The sequence below is a fragment of the Pleuronectes platessa genome, chromosome 6, assembly GCF_947347685.1.
Source record: "Pleuronectes platessa chromosome 6, fPlePla1.1, whole genome shotgun sequence".
In the NCBI taxonomy this organism is placed as follows: Eukaryota; Metazoa; Chordata; class Actinopteri; order Pleuronectiformes; family Pleuronectidae; genus Pleuronectes; species Pleuronectes platessa.
This window is the reverse complement of record NC_070631.1, coordinates 8,550,885-8,574,183: the sequence shown is the minus strand read 5'-3', so window position 1 is coordinate 8,574,183 and position 23,299 is coordinate 8,550,885. Positions and strand designations below refer to the sequence as shown.

General features: G+C 43.9%; 2 protein-coding genes across 2 annotated transcripts; one reads left to right on the top strand and one right to left on the bottom strand.

The window, feature by feature from the left end:
- Nucleotides 1–1,448: 1,448 nt before the first annotated feature.
- Nucleotides 1,449–19,648, top strand: LOC128442911 (proline-rich transmembrane protein 3). Its single transcript, XM_053425541.1, has 4 exons — nucleotides 1,449–1,826; nucleotides 10,275–11,135; nucleotides 11,440–11,718; nucleotides 15,008–19,648. The coding sequence occupies exons 2-4, from the start codon at nucleotides 10,346–10,348 to the stop codon at nucleotides 17,038–17,040; spliced, it is 3,102 nt and encodes a 1,033-aa protein (XP_053281516.1). The 5' UTR covers nucleotides 1,449–1,826; nucleotides 10,275–10,345; the 3' UTR covers nucleotides 17,041–19,648.
- Nucleotides 19,649–19,917: 269 nt separating this feature from the next.
- Nucleotides 19,918–23,194, bottom strand: LOC128442845 (cytosolic sulfotransferase 1). The gene is made up of 7 exons (XM_053425444.1): nucleotides 22,255–23,194; nucleotides 22,045–22,173; nucleotides 21,818–21,948; nucleotides 20,857–20,983; nucleotides 20,676–20,773; nucleotides 20,423–20,597; nucleotides 19,918–20,336 (listed from the first exon to the last, which is right to left on the bottom strand). The coding sequence occupies exons 1-7, from the start codon at nucleotides 22,385–22,387 to the stop codon at nucleotides 20,209–20,211; spliced, it is 921 nt and encodes a 306-aa protein (XP_053281419.1). The 5' UTR covers nucleotides 22,388–23,194; the 3' UTR covers nucleotides 19,918–20,208.
- Between the last annotated feature and the right edge of the window lie 105 nt (nucleotides 23,195–23,299).

The window sequence follows — 23,299 nt, the reverse complement described above, 5'->3', positions numbered from 1 at the left end:
GTACTGTTTGTTCGATTATCCCTCACCTCGAGACTATTACTCATAATCCATGTGCAATGAATCTGATTAGCATCTTGAAGTGTCCCCGCACCTCCTGTCCTAACCCTTCAGTGTCTCTCCTGCTGCTTCAGTAGTAATATAATGGCATTAGGACAATCCTCTGAGCCGCGCTGGTTATTTTAGGACTTGAGTGTACAGTGCAGACAATCTAATGAAAGTGACATACATTGGGGGGGGGGGGGGGGGGGGGGGGGGGATGAGAGAGTGTGACGGTTATGAGAGTCTTTATCCGTATATGTCTGTGTTTTGGGGGCTCTAGTCGGGGCAGAGCTGCAGTGTCAACAGCATACGTGTCCTAACTGGAGTGTGGTGTTTGTGCAGGACAGATAGACAATCAGGCGGAGGATGAAGTGGAGGGCACGGAGCCAAGGTGCAGCATGAGGAAGCAGTATCATGTTGGCTCAGAGCGGCTCGCTCCCCACTTCTGCCATCCCTGGTTGGAGGACAGGAGAGGGTGACAGGGAGGGCAGCTTGAGTTTCCTGCACGGCTCTGATCCAAGCTGATTGTCCTCACTGCTGCTGCACCAGACCAGTCAGGTGCCTCCTCACCTGTCTAATTGTCTAATTTTATACCACTGAAACCCCCAAAGCGTTTGTTTATTGTACAAAATTAGCCAAAATATCAACAAATATCAGTCAATAAAAGGCTGTTTCACGTCTATATCACCTGTTTAAGGCTCATCAGCACCACCATCACAAGGTATCACCAAAAGCCCTAGACACCTGTTTTCTTTCTAAGGCTTCTTCATGTATTGCTCCTCTTTTTATCCTTAGATATTTGTATTCTTTTTTTTTCTTCAAGTTTTAAGGTTTGTGGCATGTCATCAAAACGTCCATCTGCTCGCTGATGAATCCTCTGGAGGATTCTCCTGCTCTCATAGGCTCATTCCGACATTATCCAGACCTTCTATTGGGGCTGACAGGAGAAACTCAGAAAAATGTCCTGAGCAAATGACTCTGACATTTGTTTTTCACACCTACACCACCTCCGGTTAATTTCAGGAGATTATCAGTTCAGGACATGTCTGAGAACAGCTGAAGTAGTATCCTAATAGTTTTGGATTAGAGCCCATAAATCCCAATGGAGGTAAACATGTTCCACGCTTTCAGTGTCTCTTTGACAGAAATGTCATCAGCTGTCATTCCAATAAAAATACGTGAATGTAAGAAATGATTAGTTGGATAAATGGAAATTCTAAATATTATTTATTTGGCTTTAGGTTAGACCGGATAAGATGTAGATCAACGATTATGCTGATGATGATGACGTCAATGCCTGTGTCGTCACGTTTTCACAAAGCACTGTCCAAACAAGCCTCTGTAAAAGGTGGATGACAACACACCCACCCACACCAACACACACACACGCACACTGAAATACAATGAGGGCCCGAGCTTGAAACTGCGTGACACAGACCTCTGTTGCGTAACAGTCGTATCGGGCGGTAGGTTAATAGGTAGGCAACCGTGTTCATCCGCTTGCGAGCAGAAAAAAAAAAGAGGGAGGGAGGAAGAGATGTGAGGAGAGATGGAGCGGTCGGTCGGAGGGGGCGTACGTCTCCTCACTGGCTCATGACTGGAGGGAGCTGGCCGCGGCACAAAGCTGCTGAGCGCACACCCGCTCTGTGGATGCGTGTGAGAGCTGCGTTTCTCACGTCCCGCGCCCTGATACAAAGACGGTGAACCGCGGATCGCTTCGGATATGCCGTAGCATCCGGTGTCCTGCCGCAGAGGACGCCATCGGAGTGAGCAGCACGGCCCCGCAGGTACGATCCGCTCGGCACACATCGTGGACTTTGGAGAACAGTTGTGGAGAAGCTGCGCTATGCGGCGACACTTGGCGCAGTGAGTCACGCGTAATATACCTGCGCCGCTGCTTCGGGTTGACGGGCTTTTTACGCATTACTGCCGCCACTAATTTACCTGTAATCGATTTCCGTGCTTTGCGTACGTTGTCGTTGTGAGTAACGCGTCACGAGGTGTGCAGGAGAAGCGTCTGATGGGCCGATTAGGTGTAGTTAGGATGAACCATAGACAATATGAGGATGGACGACATGACTGTTACCTGGAAGTGAAGCCAAACTCGCATATTGCCACCTAGTGGCTGGCAGCGGTACAGTTCACAAATCCAGCCTCCTCCATGTTGGTGAATGGGACATGGACCAAACTAAAAAGTGCACAATATATAAATGTCTCAGATTGTTTGTGTCATTTGGGGTTAATCTTATTGCATTGAAGTGTGTTAAATGGTGGATGTCTAAATTAAGTTTTGTTTTGTTTATCATAGTTATTTGATGATGTACAAAACATGGTGAATCGTTGTGATTGACAGCTGAGACTTACTCATCATTATTCAAGCGTGTGTACAGGCGGGACCTAGATACCATGGCTCCACCTCCTTATCTCAGACTTTCCAAATGGAAAGATGATGACGTTCGTATACGGGATATTTGGGCTCTATTTCTGAAGTTGAGACGCGTTGTCCATTTTGATAGTTAATGCAGTCTATAGGATTGAACGTAGTAATGTTGTTTATCTGCTTTATAATTAGTGAATTATGACAGCCGGTCATGGAACATACTAAAACCAGGGTTAAATGACACTGTACAGTCACCTCCTAGCTAATGTTTGCTGATGTTACTAACTAGTAGGTGTTTTGGATACAGTTAAAACTATGAACCTTTTTTTAATCATAACTGTTTTTCTCAGGATTAGGACTCACCTGGCTCTAATGTTAATGTTACCTCTTATTCACCTGCTGTCAACAAAGTGTAAATAACTGTCCGCACTTAGGTGGTGAAACGGCAACAAGTAGTATTTCAACATTTGGCAACCGCTCGCATGTGTGCAACACGTTGTATCTGCGTGTTTACAGAACATTTGTGAGGGTTGTCCAACCTCGGCGTGTAGGAGAAGGGCTGTGGCACTTCAGAGGATCTGGCTGCACCTGTTCCTCATCAGGGTCTGAACGCATCCAGCGGAGGGAGGGAGGGAGGGAGGGTTAAAAGGGGGGGGAAACCACTCTTACTGGGATCAGGCAGACAGAGCTGCTCCAAAGTGCTACTTGATGTAATGCAGAGCCAAGCATGACGAGTTGAAATCAAAAGAAAAACATCTCACCCCAATCTGTATTGAGAGAAAAAGGCTCAATCCGCTGAAAAGATTTAGGTGATAGTGTTTTGTAGAGAAGTGCAGGTTTGAAAGAGTGAAAGGCTGTTGCAGGACTGAAGATGAACCTTGACGTCATGCCTCAGTATTGAGTAGTCTATAGATGTCTTACTTTAATGGCTTACCTTGTCAAATAACAGTTATCATTCACTCATACACTTATAAGCTGTCAGGATAGTTAAACCATACCTTCCAGTTAATAGCCAACATGTCACACTCCTCAGCACAGACAGTGCTGGACTGTCAGAGTAGAGGAACGTAAAGAATAACTCAAGATATTGATGAGGCACAAACCAACTAACCACTGGACACATCTGTTCCCCCGCTCTTTCATGGCTCTGGATCTTTTTTTGATCCAGTCGGCTGAACTCATAACATTTTTTAATAGAGTTGTAAATAAGTTCCAAGGACGTCCATGCACATGATAACACTTTATGTTCGTAAATACACAATTTGCTTGCAAATCGAATGATTGCCACACAACACACCACTTAACACACCAGTCTTTATTGAATGCAGCTGTGCGAGTGTTGGGTTGAAGTGGAGCTATGGTTGACTCCCTGCAGCAGGCACACACTTTATGACTTGCGATGCCTGTAAACACTTTTCCTGCAAGTGTTTTGTGGCTGGTCATGGTTCAGCAGCTGTCTTAATCAGTCCCCAGACTTGCAATCTCTCGGCTTGTAATCCTGGGAATGTGTGCGTGGTAATTCGAACATGTGAGTACCCACTATGTCATAATAATTCACAGAATATTTGTAGACGGTGTCAGCTCTCTGGTGAGGTTTCTCTCTGGGGCCACTGATCACATGACAATCGTCATAGCATGTGTTTTTATGCAGGGGGGTGCTGTTTAGGTGTGTGTTTGTGTGTGTGTGTGTGTGTGTGTTTGTTGGAGTGACAGTTAAAGCGCCCCAACCTTTAAAGGCTGACCTCCTTCAGCTTTTGATCTGTGGCTCGCATGAAGGAGGAACATCAGTCAAAGATGTTGTGGGGCTCAGCACTTTTAAACTGGACATCCGCTTTAACCGGGGATCAAAAGCATCCACGATTGGTTATGGAGCCTCCCCTCTCCATATAGCATGACCTCGCTGGGTGGTCGACGTCCCCCCTCCGCCCCGGGGCAGTGGAGCACCACAAGAGGCATCTTTACCAGGCTTTGGTTCCACTTAAGAGCTAAATGGACAGTTTTAGTTTGGTCTAGACGCCTCGAAGTTGGCTGAACAATTTCTGGAAGAGTTTGACTATGTCTTAATGTATATTAACTGAATATAAAATGATTAAAGGTTTAGTGTGTAGAATGTAGTGACATCTAGTGGTGAAGTTGCATGTTGCAGCTAAATACCCCTCACTTCCCCCTCCCGTTCCAAACACGAAAGCGAAACTGTGTTAGGCTTCAGTTGCCTTATAAACTCAAAAGGTGTTTAGTTAGTCCAGTTTGGACGACTGTAAAACACATGGCGGCATCCCAAGACAACCTTTAAGTGTCTATTTTTAATTAATTAATATAGTAGCCATATATTTTGAAAATGAGCAAGAAAATAATGGAAGAGCTGTTTGCTATCCATATGTTATTTCAAGGTGTGGAATTTTTCAACGGTCAAACCAGCAACCTCCCCCCACCACTCGCATACCAACAAAACCACATATGGTCCCCCACCTATTTCTCCCCTCTGCCCCATCTCTCTCCCTATGTCTCACATACTCACAAATGAACAAGCATACACTGCCTCACAGTCACACCTCTCCCCTCACAGAGTGCAATACAAACAAGTCATACATCAGTACGGCAAAAGCTGATGGACAAGCAGTAATACATAACTGCTCTTTTGGTCTGAGTCCCAGTTGCTTTGCAGAAGTCCACCAGATCTGTACTGGTTTATTCCAGTCGCTTTCTGCTTTTCCTTCTCTCTCCATCTTTACTGTTCCACTGTCTTTGCTTTTCTTGCTGTCCCATCAGAAACACTCTGTCCGTACCAATCTCACCTTGTAATCAGATTCCTACCATCAGTTTCCTTCTCCTGTTTTTTTGGGAAGCTTTGATTCTTATCATTGCCCCCTGGTCTCTCGCTTGTGTTCATCCCCGTCTTCCTTTAACCAGCTGTCCCTCTCCGCTGACTGACCGTTTCTCTGCTCACGACTTTGTTTGTGCTCCACCGTGAGCCTCCTTGACACTGGATACTGTAAAGTCATCTCAGGTATTGGGCACTCACTCAAAGACATGACCTTGTAATCTCATTCCCAGACACACGCAGCCTCAGCATGTGTGCATTCACACATATTCTGAGGAAGACGACGGCTGGGTATGAATTTTTAACCATGCTAGTGACGCAGCACCAAGGATGAGGATCGGATGATCAGTCAGTCCGACCACTTTGCTCCCGACTCAAATGTCTCAACACTCGATAGATTGCCATCACATTTTTGTACAGACAGTGTCTGTGATATTTCCTGTCATTCCTCCATAATGTTACTATTTAGGAAATGTCACAAGACTATTGGATGTATTTTTATTAAATTTGGAGCCCACATTACACCATGTGTAACACGCATATGAGTGGGGTTCACAAACAAGTCCAGAGTTCAACCTTTGTAAACATTAAATCCGCAAAAGAAATTCAAGTTTGTACATGTATAGAAAACAGTGAATTTGTAAATGTATTGTAAAGTTTTGTATGCATAAAATATAGTTAAAGAAAATATAATGGGTTCTTCACTGACGTATACAGCATCCTTCCACCCAAGATTGGTGGTAATTCATCCAGTAATTTTTGTGTAATGCTGCTAACTAAGAGACAACAAACGTGCAAATGAAAATATAACAACCTTGTTAGAGTTTATTAGAATAAAATAAAAGACATATCCGACTAGATATTTCAATCCTGTCTTTCAGTACTTCACAGTTCTTAGTCTGTTCTTAGAAACATTTCGGACATTTCAGAGTTGAGGCTCAATACCCAGGGAAGGTTTGACCAGTCTTTGTTGCAAAGACACAGATTCTTCTGTTCCCAAACGGACTTAGGACTGTCCCTGGAAACATTCAGGGAAATTAATGGAATTTTTGCACTGCCACAGTGTGTGTGCATGTGTTTGAGAGAGAGAGAGTTCTCTAAACCACACCTTTCTCTGGGTCCCACCCTCTCTGCCTGTCTCTTTATGTAAAGTTGCATTAACTCGCCATATTAATACATTAGCGTAGACATAGCATCACTACTCCAACGATTAACAGATTAGTAGCAGCTGCTGTTGCACTGACTCAGATGATGATATAACCAGCAGGTCTACACTGTGGGCGAGGAGTTTATAGTAATCTTCAGATTGTTGCCCACTGCTGTAACATTGGATTTCATCCATGGGCCTTTCCTGCCCTGGATAAAGAGTGTATTGTGCGAAAGAGAGTGACGACATCTGCACAACATGCAAAGCACGGATACAAATTAAATCCAGAGTGATGTGTGTCAGGGCCCCGAGGGGTTAATGTGATAAAAATACACTTGCTGCCTTCTCCTCCTCTGGACAGTCACAGAGGGACGTGCTGTCTTACTTCTGTGTGTGTGTGTGTGTGTGTGTGTGTGTGTGTGTGTGTGTGTGTGTGTGTGTGTGTGTGTGTGTGTGTGTGTGTGTGTGTGTGTGTGTGTGTGTGTGTGTGTGTGTGTGTGTGTGTGTGTGTGTGTGTGTGTGTGTGTGTGTGTGTGTGTGTGTGTGTCACTCACTGTTGAAAGGATATTCAATACAAGCATCTGCTGTGGTTGGCTGAGAGCATGTAGGTCTACATTCAATCCAAACACATAACCAGCTGATTACACCGATCTCGTCTTTGTAGTGTTTTGGTTAGAAATGAAATCTGACAGGTCTGTTCCCAGTTTGAAATTCAGACTGTAGAAGAGGAGCTGCCAGTCAGCCTCATTTACACTCACATTTATTTCTTCAGTGGAAATTTGTGGTAAAATTGTCAAAATCCAGTCAAGAAAAACCTTTTGAGAAACCGCTGCTGTGTGTGTGGCTCGTCGTTCGTGCATTTGACCCGTTTACGTAGATGAGATTAGCGCTGACAGCTTTTTAAATACAGCAGCAGTGTTTTTGCTTCTCACTAGAGTTTATACTTTAAAATGCCTTCGAGACTCATTAATCACCACTACCTATGGTGTCATGCACGTTTAAGGCTGACTCGCGCTGGATTACTTCAAATCAAGATACTGGTATGTTTACTAAAATCCATTTCTCAATAGTCAGGGTGTTTATCTCCAGCTGCCAGCGACTCCATAGCTACCAGTTACCATCAGAGCAAAGGTGAGGGAGGCTCAGTTTCCCCGCATGCCTTCCCTGCACAGATTTCTCTGCTTGGACCATAACAAACTTGTTCATCCTAAAACTTGCTGTAATTTCCTCTTGACTCTTCCTCGCAGATATTCTGTGTCTCAGTAGAGATGTTTCAATACAATTCCCTACCTCTACCATTACCGATAAAGACCCCTGGACTTTGCCTACACCCTGTATAACATATTTGATGCTGCTAACACTGAAGGGAACTGATGATAGCTCTCACTGTCGTGTAGCCTGGCTCAGGTTAAACCCTTTGAAAAACAGATACAAACAGAGAATCTATGCCATAGTTTGAAAGTATTAACTGAAAAATAACACATAAAACTAGAAATACACATATACAAAGTATTTCCTTCAAATATCTGTGAAAGTGCTAATGCTGCACCACCCCTCAGTACTGACGTCTTGCAGTACACATCGCTGTTTTGCTTGAGGGACTTTCCAATATTGCCAAATCACAAATACACTTTAACGACATGCTTTCCGATCAGATCATACTCGACGATGCCCCACCCGGTGTTTTCAGCAGTGCTGGTGGCATTTACAATCTTGGTATTAGTATCGGAACATTTCTGCTACTTCGTTTCTGACAGTTTCTGTCAACCTCGCCTTCCCCCCCGCCCCTGTCCACATGTTCTAAATTTACAGCCTTCACCGCTTCTCTCCGTCTTAATTTTGTCACAGATCCCTTCAATTCCTGCCCCCTCCCTTCCCTGTATCCTCCACTGTCAGATTCACTACCATCACTGCTTCTCCTCCGTCTTCTCCGACCTTCCAGCCCAGCTCCCCCCCAATCCTCCTACAGCCCCGTCATCCCAGTGAACCTCTCTTTTCTTATCTCCACATTCCTACATCTACCTCCTGTGTTTCGACTTATCTCTCTTATCTCTCTTATCTGCAGGGCTTTCTTTCAACTCTCATCCAGGAGCATGCTGCAGCACTGTGGTGAAATAATTCCAGCTAAATGGGGGGGCATGAGTAAAAGAAAGACGGGAGGAAAAACTGGGATTTATCAGAGATTCCATTGGCTAACAGCCGACTGCACTGAGAGAGGAGGAGGTGGTTAAGACGTGAGTGCGTGGGGATTGAGATATACTACCATTTATATTACTGTACTTATGGACAGCTTTTCTCTACAGCTGCTCCGCTAACAGTCAGCAAACAGGGAATCAAAACATGAGTTAAGGTGACAAGTTCTAGCAGAGACTCTACTTTCTGTGCATGGGTCTGAATCTTCTCACATACCTACAGTATGCTCAAGAACTTCCTGCTTGGTGACTGACCCCTTGTGCACACACATACCCTTAAACATGTTTTCCATATACTCACTGCGTCTCTCATGCACGTGCACACCAACGGTGGTGCACAGCTGCAGTAATTTCTCAGAGAACTAGACACCAGGGTTGTGAATGAGGCCTCGGTGAGTCATCTGCAGCAGAATGGACTCTCCCATAGGCGCTTTATTTGTGCTTTCCCTCCTGATGTTTCAGGTTGAAGTTTCGATATGATCCTGACTCTGCCCCCTGAGGTTATCTCCCACAGTGAGTCATAGGCAGACACAAGTGTGAACAAGGGAGGGTTTTACGTAAGTCTTGCCTGAAATAGTAACAGAAAAAGAGGTGTTTTTTGATAAGAGGTGCATGTTGGGACGCGGCCGGCAGCTGTTTAGGTTGATGACTCGTGGGATTGTGTAATCCTCAGGAGCTTGGGGGGTTTCTGTGTGGCACCGGGCCCTCTGAGCTTCACCACACTCCTGATGCTCCTGGCATCCGTGACTCAAACATAACTATCAGAAAAAGCAGTGGAGCGAAGAAAGAAAAAGAAACTGATATTCGTCCAAAGAACATTTTATGGCAGGGAATAGATGGTGTGGAAAAAAACTGAATTCGTCCATCTGCTACTGAATGAAACCATCTGTGACTCCTGTTGGTTTTGACAGTGCTTGTTATATAACTTTAGAAGTTGAACTCTTGCCATTGTGTTTGTCTGTGTGACATTCATTCTGAAACCTTATACCTGGCCACACCCTGTGTGTCTGCTATAACATGTAATCATTCCTTATTAAAGCTAGGGTTGGTAATCCTGGAAAAGCAAAAGTAGGCTACAGTTTGACATTAAACAACGTCCCACGTCCCACCCCCCTCCCATCGGCCCTCTCGTTAAAGCTACGCCCCTTAAAACACATAAACCTCCCAGTTTCATTTTGATCGTCTTTTAATTGCATCATCTCAGTTTTTCTCGTGGCTCTGCAAACGACATATGAAGAAGGAATAACACATTGCTAGCCAGTTGGCTGTTTTTCACTTTCACTGTTTCTAGTGGTCACTTGTAATGGATAACGATTATTATTGGCGGTGTCAGGATTTAATATTTAAGACTTTAATACATTACCTCGTCAGTGAAGATTATTTGAGCAGGAGCAGCGGCAGGTAGATTTTCATTAGTACAGTTGTCTTTTTAATTTTTTTTTATTGAGAGATCTTTAGCAACTAAAGTTACACCATGTACATTTAACTGCATCACATGTTCACAAAATTCACCTCATCAACCTTCATCAAACTATGACCATTGCTCCTGCATAAGAGAAAGATTCTGAATTTAACTCAAGCTTTTATCCGTTAAGGTGTTTAACTGTATTCGGTCCCTTTTTAATATCATAATATGTTCTTGTTTCTTGTTTTATGCCATGAAACTAACACAGTGCCTGTTTTCTCTGCCACCAGCTGAAGGATGGTGTGACCGATACAGAGACAGACTGAGGGACCAGTCACTGCTCGCCACATAGAGGCAGACCATGGCTCCCATGTCCCTCCTCTTTCTGGGCTTCTTCCTCTCCTTCCTCCATTCTTCACATACCCAGACCATCATCGGCTCTTCCTCGTCATTTCCTCCTCTCGACCTGCCAATTAATTCTTCACCTCCACCTACCAAGCAAACTGTTAGTTTCTGGCCCTCTTTACCTCCCAGTGGGCGCAGTGATGTGCCCGTCAGAGCGACAGTCCGGGATAGGCTGAAGAGTATGAATGCAGTGCAACAGGGGCAAAGAGTGACCCGTCCCACTGTGCAGTCCATTCCTTCTTTTATATCTGGTCTCTCTGCAAAAAACCTCAGCATCGGGACAGTTTTAACCCAACCGACTGCCTCCAGGCCCAGGACTGACACAGCCGGTTTAACCTTCAGCAGGGCCTTTGCTAAGGGGGACACTGCTACAAAGGATTTGACTCCACCTCTTCCCACTGCTGTCGCTGAGCCTGCTGGTAACAAGGCAGGTAATCCAGAGTCAGAGGATGATGATCCACAGGGGTTAGGATCAGGTGTATCTCCAACAACAATGCTTGTGAAGGAGGAAACACCTGCTCCAACGCTTGGCGATGAAATGTCGCAGTATCGGCCTCAGGCACAGACAGTGATATCTAAAAGTTCTGACGAAAAGACACCACCACCTGAGAGTCAGACTGTGAAGCCTCCGGTGTTTGTGCTCACAACGGCCAGTAAAACCACAACATCACCACAGACACCAGAGACGAGAGCAACACTGTCCCCTGTGGTGACGAAAGCAACACCTCAGACTGTAGTTTTAACAGGTGAGAAATCCAATATGTCTTTCTTCTAATTTCCTAAATCTCTGTTTGTCTGTATGTTGTATGCATATCTCAAGAACTGTTCATATCATCAGCTTCTCAATTGTGTATTCTTAAGGTCCAAAGAAAGTGCAGTGTTGAATTTGGTGCAATTTGGACATGCGATAAATTCAATAAGCTAGTTCCAAACAGGCAGGTTTAGAACGGCACTGCATTAGCTAGAATAATCACGTCACGATAGTAGAGTGCTGTTTGGGTCACAGTATTTACACCACATAACAACTTTGCCTTCTTCGCCATATTTTAGGAGACCTGACAGCGAGCACACTTCCTCCGCAGCAGGACTCTGTGATGACCACCAGCACTGGGTCTCCTGAGAATCAGCCACAGGCTTCAGAGCGGCCAGTCACTGCCCGAAGCCAGAAGATTTCGCCTTCAACCACCACAACACCACAAGTGACGACCACATCTATAGCTACTGTGCTTACCACAACAGTGGCGGCTGTGAGAGCGTCCTCGAAAGCATCAAACCCAACCAACATAATGACGCAACAAGGAGGAAATACAGCCAGCACAACAAGGACAGGTAAGGGGCAAAGGTACTGTGTTTTATAGATGAGGAGATTGCAAGATTGTCCTGATAATTCAAAATGGAATTATTTGTGCAGCTGGAACTTTTTACTGGAAGAATCTGGAGGGAAAAAAAGCCTCAAAAGAAGGGGAAAACGTGGAGACCCTTTTCCGTGGAAAGTGGGGTGGTAGTTGTGTGGAGCAGACACAGCAAGGGGAGAAAAGTACGAGTGGAAAGAAAGAGGGAGGGGATGGATTTCGCAGCCGAGCAAAGAGATAGACGAGTGGGGTCTGAAAAAAAGAGCGTTGCGAAATACAGCTGGGACAGAGAGCAGACAGGATGGGTTAGAGTGTGGCAGAGGAAAAGGTACGGGCGAGTGGCGTAGGTAATGAAAACCAGATGCACTGAGGAAAGCCATGAAGGGAGCGGAGTGGAGGAAAAGTAAATGGAAAAGGAAAAGCATGACACATGGGACACATGAGCCAGTCTCTTAGATACCAGGAGAACAACATCATAACTACTTTTAAACACTCGGGCTCTTCGGCCCCACGAGAACCTATAAAGTCTTTAAATGGGCCTTTAGCAGCTCATTGAAAGAAATAACTTCCTGTGTCCAAGAGTAGCAGTTTGTACAGTATGTACATATCTGCTCACATTTGTATCTGTGCCATAAACATGATTGTAGTTCCTATTAGATGGAGCAGGATATATTTATTTAATAGTTCATTGCAATGGGTGGACATACAGTATAAAAGCAGTGAAAAAAACTCCAGGGTGTGGGTACGTTTAAGTGTACCCAGCTGTGAAATGTGATCAGCACATGTGGAATGTGTCTGGATTTTGCTCCTTTGAGGAAAAAAAGGAGTTTCAGGGAAGGAAGTGAAACATACCTTTTATAAAAATAAAGAAATGTGTGTGTGATCTGTGTGCGGCGCTCGCCTATGTGAGTCTGAAAGTGAATTGAGTGTGTGGGTGGGTGGGTGGGTGGTGGTGGTGGTGGGTGGGTGTGTAATAGGAGGGACGGAGTGCCGGGACAGAGCCAGGAATTGAAACACATGTTGGAGTGAGTCATTAGTGAGCGTGTCTTCTACAGGGGGATGAACTCCTCGGTGCTTTCAACGGCTAGTGGTTTGTGTGTTTTCAGCAGCACTGATCATTTAGTTCCACCATCCATCAAGTTAAATGCCCGCGTAAAATAGAGATGTTCTAATCGGATACCGGCTATGATACTGGGTCAGGCATCGGCGAGTACGTGAATCTATGACCCGATCCAATGCAATGACTTGAAAGTACAGTTTTTCTTTCTCCTGGAAATCACTTCTTCCTCTTAACTGCTCCAAAACAGCAGTTGCGCTGTACTGCCATTGGCAAGTGCTGTTTCTTGGAGTGATTTCTGGTAGTGTAGCATTAGCCAGGGCAAGGCAAGCTAGAATGGCAGAGATTCAGTCTGAGAAGTAGATGGCGCTAGTTTTGCCAATTACAACACCAGCCATCCCATAAAGCCCTTGTAGATAAAAACTTCCCCTCACATAATAGAGACCTGAGCGGCTGTGGCTGAGGGGTAGAGTGGTCGTCCTCCAACCTGAAGGTCGGCAGTTCGATCCCCAGTCTGACCCATCTGCATGCCTAAGTGTCCTTGGGCAAGATGCTGAACCCCGAATGGCCCCCAGTAGAATAACTAAGTGCTGTGAATAGATGCACTGTATGAATGTGTGTGTGAATGGGTGAATGTAAAACTGTACTGTAAAGCGCTCTGAGTGGTCTTCAATACTAGAAAAGCGCTATATAAATACAAAGCCATTTTACCATTTAGGACCATCACATGAAAGAGCAGGAGGAGTTCACCGAGGCGAAGAGAAAAAACGAATTACAGCAGCAAACTTTGGAAACTTTGATTTGTTTGTGACTGTCAAACTAAATCCGAGATGAAATTCCATATGACATTCATCCTCTGTTGTTTGTCAAAGGGTTTAACCTGAGCTAGGCCATACAACAATGATAACAGTCATCGCTTCCATCCAGGGTTAGTAGTACACAGCTGGTAAAATACGTTTTATACAAGTTGTGAGTCTTTTAAGTGTGCAGATATCATGTCACAAGTCCGAGTCAGCTCCTCATGAATAATCCTAGATGCCTCTATAGGTTACACCTATTTCTTCATGCCCCATCACTCACTGAGCCATGTTTGTTTTCTTGTCAATCAATCCTTCTAAATGATTACATTTAGTGTTATTATTGTTCACTTAAAGTCAAAATTACCATTTGTATGTCACGGTCTTTTATGCTGTTATCTATGTAGTTGAGGAGCTGACAAAGCGTTAGTGATGAATGGCCCTATGATTGTAATGTTGTTGGGCGTTTCCAGCCTTTTGCTGGAGGTGCGGTGCCTTGAACAAACACAAAGAGACGGTTCGAGACAGAGACACAATGTGCTGCGCTGTTGTCAAAGAGTCGTCTCGTCTCATTAAGGGATCTATGCTTTGCAGAGAGATTTCCTGGTTCCAATGCATTGTGCCATTGTGCTGCAGTATGTAACATTAATTACGTAGTCTAATCCAATTAAGTCCCAATAACTGCTCAGATATCCGGGAGAGATTCGCTCAGCAAAATCTCTGATGTAGTGATGAGAATAACGTGTATGATGTGTCCTTCATGATTCCTGTTTCAATTTGTATTTAATGAGTTAAGGCTTGTTTCTATTTAAATTGTTATTTAAACCTAATCAGACCTTGGCTCAGAAGTGTGTTAGCTGAGTTGTTGTGTCTTCGGCTCACGTGTGGAGTTGTGTGTGCGTTTTTGGAGTTCATAATACCGACCTGAATTAAGGAACATTGGCTTTGGCTTAGGTCTGTTAATTTTATATTAGGTCATGTGATATAGTTATAGATCTTATGTATCTTCATGCATCTGTGTGTTTGTTTTAATCTGCGTCTAATGTTTATCTTGCTCATGCTTTGTGCAGCACATTTTGCTTCCACCTTGAACAAAATGTGCTACATGACTGAATCTTTGCTCGCTTACTGAAAAAGATTTTTAAAACAGGTGTTATTGAGTTTTTTATTAGTTTTATAGTTTAATTAGATCTTGTCAGGCCATGTGTTTTGTGTCTGTTTAAAATTACTCGAGTGTCAGATGGCTCTGGTTAATGACATAGATGGGGAGCTACTCCCCTCTAGTGGCTTTGTATATAATTTCATGTACTTTTTTTGGTATGAGTCAATGTTTCACTTAAATTATATTCAGTAACATTTGATTTACGTAAATTAAAACGAAACAAATCTCTTTTTCTTCTTTTTTTTTCTAGGAAAACATACCTTCCTCACCACCGCTGTAGTCCCAGTCACCCGGATAAGGATTTTCCCCACCTACCAGAGTGGTATTGGTCAGAAGAACCGCTCCATTCTCCTGGGACATCCTCACCAAGCTCCCCACGCTACTTATAACCCAGTCCCCTCTCCCAGCGCCAGTCCCTCTAACGAAACATATCTGTACTGGGGTGACCTGAGCCGGACGCTGGCCTTCGCCTGGGAGCTTCATGTCTACGGCTCAGCAAGTCTCTTCCTCCTCCTGTTTGCTGGGGCTGCTCTCGGCCTCACCCTGTCCCCTGCCACAAACTGTCCACATCGGGGTGCTGTTGCACTCGCCAACGCTCTGTTGTTTCTAGCCGGAGGCCTTAGGGCAGCTCTCTTTCTAATTGACCCCTATGGCACACGGAAATTGCTCCCCCGCCCTGCAGTTCTGGTGCTATACAACTTGCCTCTCCACCTGTTGGTGTGGACGCATGCTGCCGTGGCACTGTTGGCCATAAGGGTGGCAGGGGTGAGTGTGTTACCTTCAACCATGGAGCGTCCTCCTCTGGTGGCTGTGTTGGCTGTGTTGCAGTGCACCCTGCTGCTGGCAGCCGATCTGCTCTCCCCAGCCCTGTCCCCTGTGGTGCCCGTCACCCTGCAGGTCCTGTCGCTGTGCTGGGGCCTGGCTCTCTGTCTGGGTTTTCTCTGCTACGTCTTTCCACGTGTACGCTGCCCACCGCTTCCCCAGCCTGGAGTCCCTGAACAGGGCACGAGGAAGGCTTGGACAGGGAGCAGGAGGATAGGCGTGGTCCTGGGGAGAGTCCTGGCAGTGTGTGCAGTTTTGGGGTCCTTGTGCTGTGGGCTGCATGTCTATGCCACCTTATGGCTCTATGGGCTTCTAGGGGACTGGACACACTTCAACTGGGGATGGTGGCTGGTTCACTTCTGGGCCCGGCTCTTGGAGCTCTCCTGGGGGTTCTCGCTCCTTCTCCTGAGTTCTTGGCTGTTCTGGAGGCCCCAAGGTTACCAGGGAAGGGAGGAGGGTGGAGCAGATGGCAGAGCAGCTGGAGATGTGCCATCCCCTGGCCAATCTGTAGGGTCCACTCAAAGACATACCTGCTGGTCCAAGATAGTGCAGAGCCTGAAAGTGAAGCCGTGCAGAAAATCTGAGAGCAATGGGGTGGGAGGGGGGGGAGGAGGAGGAAGTGGACCAGGAGGACCAGGGGAGATGCCTAACAACTGGGCTGGTCAGGAACGTCCTGGAGCTGATATCAGTAAAAGTCTGATCAGGAACCAGAACCACGAGCAGGTCACTGCCGTGCCACGCTATGTCAAAGACAACAACAGGGGACGCAACCATAGGGGCCACTCTGCAGAACGAGGCGTATCTGATGGCTCCACAGGCTCCCTGCTGAGACTGCAGGCGCTGGGACGTCCTCCTCAGCGCTCAGTGAGTGGCAGCCTGGATCAGGATAAGGACACTTCCCTGTCTCTGTGTGACTTTGATCTACGCCCCCCCTCTCCCATCAACCTGACCCGCAGTATTGACGAGGCTCTGCACAGGGGGCACCTGTTGGAAGGAGGCAGCCTGTTTTATCCTTACAACCAAAACTCACAGTCTCCCTCCCCGGGCTCAGGGGGCAGCCAGGGACCCTGGCTCCGCAGGAACAGTGATCCTCAGATGCTCTCTGAGAGCAGCGAGGCCCCGACAGAGTCATCCATGCCACTAGGTGGCAGCGTACTCAGCAGTGTACCAAGTAGACAGGTGACTGCTCCCCCCACACCTTCCCATCAGGGTAACAGGTGGGCTGGGAACGGAGTGGCAAGTGTCCCCTCATCAGTGTCCTGCCCTGTGTCGCTTCGTCCCACCAGAATATCTACTGGGCATCTGGGGGACGACGGAGTGGATGACACGCGGCCATTCATCACGCCGGACTCAGAGAGGGTGCGGGGAAGGGCTGGGAGGCCGGCGGGATCACGGAGTTACCTGGAGGTCAGTCGACATGACGACTCTGCCAGTGTGAGCAGTGAAATCATTGACTTATGAACCAGACTGTGGACGTGAGGACCAATGACTGGACATCAGACACGCCCATTTAACAAAAGCTGTTCCTTTAACACATATTAGGAAAATCTGTTTACCTTGTTAAGGATTCAACGACTGTGTTTGTGGAACTGAAATGTTAAATCTTTTACTCTGGGAGTAAAACTGAGAGCTCAAGCACAGATAAACAACAACTCTCCATCTCTCTCGAACTCTTTTTGTTTTCAAATGCCCACACACACGCACACACACACACACACTCACACACACTGGCATTATATTAACACAACTTCAATAACGATGGGACCATACACACATTGCCTACACCTGAGAACAGCTGTTCATTAGGTGTAGGAGTGAAATTTGTCATGGATATAGATTTAATTTAACCATCAAGTAAGAAATCGATGTAATAGTTTCATATCATGAATACCGTCAACATGAACATATTTGTATTTACTTTCTGAGTTTCAATAAGTTTGAAATGTGTCTCCATTTTCTATATCGTCTCCGTGAAAACATGTCTGCATGTCAACAGTCGTGAATTTCATTGCTTTCATGAAGTTTATTCTCCGTCTTTCATGTTTCAGTTTGCTCTGTGATGTGCCATACGTGACCTCGGTCGGTTCTGTGCTATTTTTAATGGTTTTACAAACCCATTGTTTGGATTAACTTTCTATAGCGCCTAACCAGTATCATAGTGACTCAGCTATGGATTACTACTTCTAAGCTCTTAACATGCTGCCGCTTTTGTTGTTGTCGTCGTCTATTCTGCCTTGTATGTCAATGTGAAGCTAGTTACATAAAGATGCAGGCGGTGAACAACAGTCAGAGACATGCAGACGCATGCTTATTCGTGAAATGATTTCCAAGCATTCACATGTGAGGTAAATGCATTTCATTGTGACTTTTTGCTGTTAAGACAAAGCTCCTGCAACTAATGTACAACTGAAGCCTCTGAATGCATTTTTACAGAATCTAACTTTAGAATAGGAATCCTAATCAGTTGCATTGAGTCGATTTACACAGTTTGATCTCTTCTCTAATAAGACGCTTCACAGCTTTGCAGAGCTGCAGCCAGTGGTGTAGGAAGTATTCAAACATTTTACTGTGGTAAAAGTACACATAAATAGACAAAAAAAGTGTACTCAAGTAAAAGTACCACAACAAGATTTCTCCTTGACTAAAAGTTAAGAAGTACTTGTGTTAAAATATACTTAAAGTATTCAAAGTAAAAGTACTTGCAGAATGCAACGTCTTCCCAATGCAACAGCCTACGACATCTGTAACTGTGCCTGTGTATCTTGATTTGATTCAAGAATACTATCTCTTTTAAATACGGCCAAGGATCACGTATAACTGATGTCTGTGTCTCGGCGGTGGCCTGTTCTCAGATGATCTAATGTTACAGCTTTGATTGGAGCCGTCGACCAATTTTATTGTTATTACATAATAATAATAATAATAAGATAAACAAAAGAACGTGTTGTAAAATGATTAAGTAAATGAAAAATGTATTTAAGTACATTAATGTACTTTGGTTATATAGCATCACTGGCTGCAGCACACACGACTGGCCTGGCATGAACCTGGGAACTGTTCTAGTTATGTATTATCAGAGCACTTAACTGAACGCCTGAGCACTAAAGTATTTTACTACTCTAGGGGGAAATATCTTTCAACTATACGATGTATAAGCGACGATGTAAATACAGTTATTTTTGATGTTCATGAATAAAGGTGTAATTGAAACAGTCAATAGTTGTAACTGTGAAAGACAATCTGAAGTAATGCTTTTGCAGAAAGTTGCGCTATTTTGATCAGATTGAGATGACGTGCATATCGAGGACTTTCTGGGTTGTGCTCAGGATTGTAATAATGATGCTGGTTTTGCAAAAGAAGATCTGATGGCCGTGGTCCGCAGGATTTGGATTTCTATTAAATTGTTTCTGTCATTAAATGATTTCAGCGACATTTGTAAAGAAACAAACAAAACACACTAGTTTGTCTTTTTTCCCGAACTTAAGCCGGTGGTTCCCATTGTTCAGTTTTAAAGTTACAAGGATTTATTGAAAACTACTACGATTACTGAAAAACTGAGACTCTTCTACCTGAAATGCTACTTTGGATGCTCCTGTTAATATCTTATTATATTTTGACATTTTATCCCAAGTGGAGTTTGGAGTAAAACGTAACTCATGCCCCTGTGACCACTGAGAGCCAATCCATGACTTGTTTTCCAGTTACCTCAGGGTGACTTGCAGCTCCTCCCAGTGATGTGAGATATTTGACTTGTTTAGTATTTTGCAGTAAAATGGCCTTGTGTTGTCAACATTCCAATGCACCTGTAAGATTTCAGTGCCCCAGTACTCACTGTTACATCTTTTTCTTCATGACCAGGGTGGTACCTCAGCGCCCCACAGTGTTCTCCCCTCTACGCAGCAGTATGTGCCATAGAAGATACAAGTCATTGTACCCTCTCCAGTCTGTAGCCGCAGTGCAGGAGTACAGTGTTAGTTTGATTCATTTCTTTTGCTCATTGAACTTCTGTTCTTGTATTTCTTGCTGCATTTTGTGTCTGGATCCAAAATAAAATTCAAAATCTCCTGACTGTCATATTTTTCTGTTATGTTTTTTCACAATATGGAAACGGTAAGAGTGTAAATAATCAGCTGTGGCTTATAAACGTGTATATAAAGGTACAGAAGAAAGAAAGTGGGTAAAATTATGAGACATCTGAACACATTTGTGACACAGATGGTCAGAAACCTGGACACTGCTGAGAACATGTAAACATGGGTATGAATTAGAATGAAATGAAATCAAGTTTTTTCACAAGTATCTGTATTATTTCCAAAAAAACTCACAAAAAATGTTGGAAAACGCTCGATCTCATAATGTTAATCAATACGGAAAACTTGTGGGGAAATCTGTTCAGTAGTTTTTCTGTAATGCTGTTAACTAACAGACAAAACTAATTACACCAATGAAAACATCAGCTCCTTTGTGAAAGTAATAACTTCTCAAGTTCCATATACATTAGCTTGTAAATCAGCTTCACTGTGATTGGACAATATCCTTGTTTAATATCAACATTAATATCTATTTTTATAACATATCAGACACATGTGACATTATTCTTTGATGGCATATCATCTCAGGGGTTTTCTGTTATTTACAGCCGGACACAGGCTCATTGGGAAACTTCAGAGTGGGATTCTTCATCTTTTTCTTGTAGTCTTCTTCAAATTCTTCATTCTGAGCCACAGTGAAGTGGTTCTTCCAGTCCCCAACTTTCCCTGCAGAGCCACAGGGAATGAGTCGGGTCATTTTAGCTGAATCTGGACGACATGTCACATGTACTATTCATTACAATTAACTTTACCTTTCCTCATGAAAGAGGAAATTTTGGTATCCATCCAGGGAAATCCTACTTGGTTGACCACCATGTCTTGTTTCATGCTATCAAACTCCACGGTGCCTTTCAGTCCTTCCATCTCCTCGACTGATGGAGACAAACCGAGGAAGCTGCAGAGTTTGTCTATTTCCCGTCCAGTATCCTGGAAACACAGTGGTCAGATACTGTCAGCACACTGTTAACGCAGGAGCAGAGACTTCTCACACCAACACAAAATCACCTCAACCAGGTCTTCATAGAACATGAAATGAAGGTTTGAATATGTTGTTTTCTTCTCCCACCAGCTGCTCACATGGTCATACCAGGATCCATGCACCACTGCACCAACACAACAAAAGATTAAAGGAATCTTTGCAATTTCCAAAACAATAAAACCTTATTTCTATGTTTGCTATACTTACTCTTTCCCTCCATGAATCTGTGCAGGTAACTGTTCCAGTCTCCAGGCTCTGGCTGGACCAGTGACATGCGATCAAAGTGGAAATAAGACACCACACTGTCTTTCGCATTGCGCGCCACGTAAATGATCTACACAACAAGAAAACACTGACGTTATCTGAGTAGTATCAATCTGCAGTCTAGAGAGGAGTGGAAGCAAAAAGAAAACCGCTAAATCAGAAAGTGCTCTAAATATTAATGAACATAAATCTGCTGTACCAGTCGCTGGAGGCACCAAGTACCAAAGGAAAACTTCATATGTAGTAGGAAAAGTATATTTGTATTATCCCCAAAAAATGTATTATCTTATTATTCTAATTTACTTTGTTGACATTAAACACTTGAGAAAGTAGTTAATTTAAGAAATAGAGATAAACCTGGAATATGTCGTCTGTCATTTGATCATTCCTCTGATCACATATTATCCATATCAACTGAGTACACGTTGTTTCAATCTGATCCCCTCATAAATAATTATCTCACTGGCTTTAAAGTCTCAGCAACAAATCCGTCAATCATTGAAGAAATGTCAGTGACTGCGTAAGAGATTAACTAATGTACCAGATGTAATTCAAATACAACCAGTTTACAAGTTATTTATCAAATGTCTGACAGGGACCTATGAACTCCTTGGCAAGAGGAGATTCAGCAGCAACTAAACGATAAGATGCTTAACAGTCGAATAAAGTTGGAGACTCACAAGGAGCAAGATTTCAAAATAAAAAAAGGAAACGGAGAACTCAGAGAAACCAACCAAATAGAACACAATCCAAACACAATGAAAACAAGGTAAATGTCCACAAACTGAAAAGGACAAACGACAGAAAGTCAGGTCCAAAAACAGTCCTTTTCAATTATTTAAAGTTCCAGGGGCGGAATCCTGACAGAAACAATGTGTGGAAAATAACACACAGGCTACTGTACCCTGCAGTTTTGCTCCCAGAATGATTTTGGCAAAAAGCGAACTGGAAGATGAGTCCTAATGAGTCGAGGAGAAGTGACGAGATTGTCCAATTGCTCTGTTCCTCTGTAAACGGGTGGAGGACCCCCTGATTCTGCAAATTATCAACACACAAACACAAACGGTTCAGATATGATGATGAACATAAATGCACCAGTGATGAATATGTATTATATAAATGTGACTGAACCTGGCTGCGGACCAGGGAAGCACATCTCAAAGACCGTCACTCTTTCATGAAGGCGGCCAGTTCTCGGACTCTGAGGAGTCGACTGACCATAATACAGAAGGTCAAGCATGTATGAGACCCAGGTGCTTCCTACATGAAATAATGGAGACAAGTCAAACATCTCACCACCACCATTCATCCACGGTACATATACTGTAGCTAAGGACATACCTGATTTGGGGTATGTTACGATGAGTACATCATCTGGCCTGGCCTTGAAGTTTTGAATGTTTTCCCAGTTGTCTCTGAAATAGTGAGTCGTCCATTCTCCTTGGAATTCAATGAGTTCTGGTCGTGAAACCATCTTTTTTTTTTAAAGAAGCAAAGGCTTAAAACATATGATCTTAGTTAATCAGTGAGTAATCAAACTGCAGGAAGTCAAACAACCAAATTGATGGTGAGCAGATCTTTCAAAAAGAAACAATACATGACATGAGTAGCTTTGAAAACTGAGTGATCTGGAGACATACCTTGTCGAGATGATGGATAATTCAGTCTGTCCTCCAGTCGCTGATGATGCGTGAATGACTGTGTGTCCTTCCTCCCTCTCTTTGAAAACCTCTCTCTATTTAACAGTATCGATGTCCGGGTATTAGTTTATCTACCTGACTTTCCTGTTTGGCTGCTTTTACTATTGGTTGAATATCTTTAATTCATTCACTAAATTTGAATTAGAGACTTTCTCCAGTACACACAAAAAATGTCAAAAAAAGTGCCTTTTTGTCACTTTTTAGAACATTTTGGTTTTTTAGACACTACTTCTACTAAATCGAGTTCCATGAAACTTAGTGAAGGGATGGGTCATAACCCCCCAGGAAGAACTCAATCCATGTTGTAGCAGATCTGATCATTTTAACTTCTAAGTTTTAATTAATGGGCATATTCATTCCCTGGGCACTTTATTCTAAACACAGAACTAATATTGATCTGAGCCTCCTTTGCCTAACATTGACACTGAGAGATTCTGGTCCATGTGGACATGAGGCTATCTACGGCTCATCCAAATTGACTGCTGCCAGTAATTAATGGACACATCGGTACTGTGTGTACCATTGTTATTATCATTATTATTAGTAGTTGTGGTAGTTCAACTTCCACCAAGATGGTTAAGTTTACATGAAACAAATTTACATGAAATTTAACTTGGCAAGATCCGGTGTTAGACTTGGCAGAGGTATTTACCTTTCAAGTTTTTCATGTGACAAATGTAATCAAG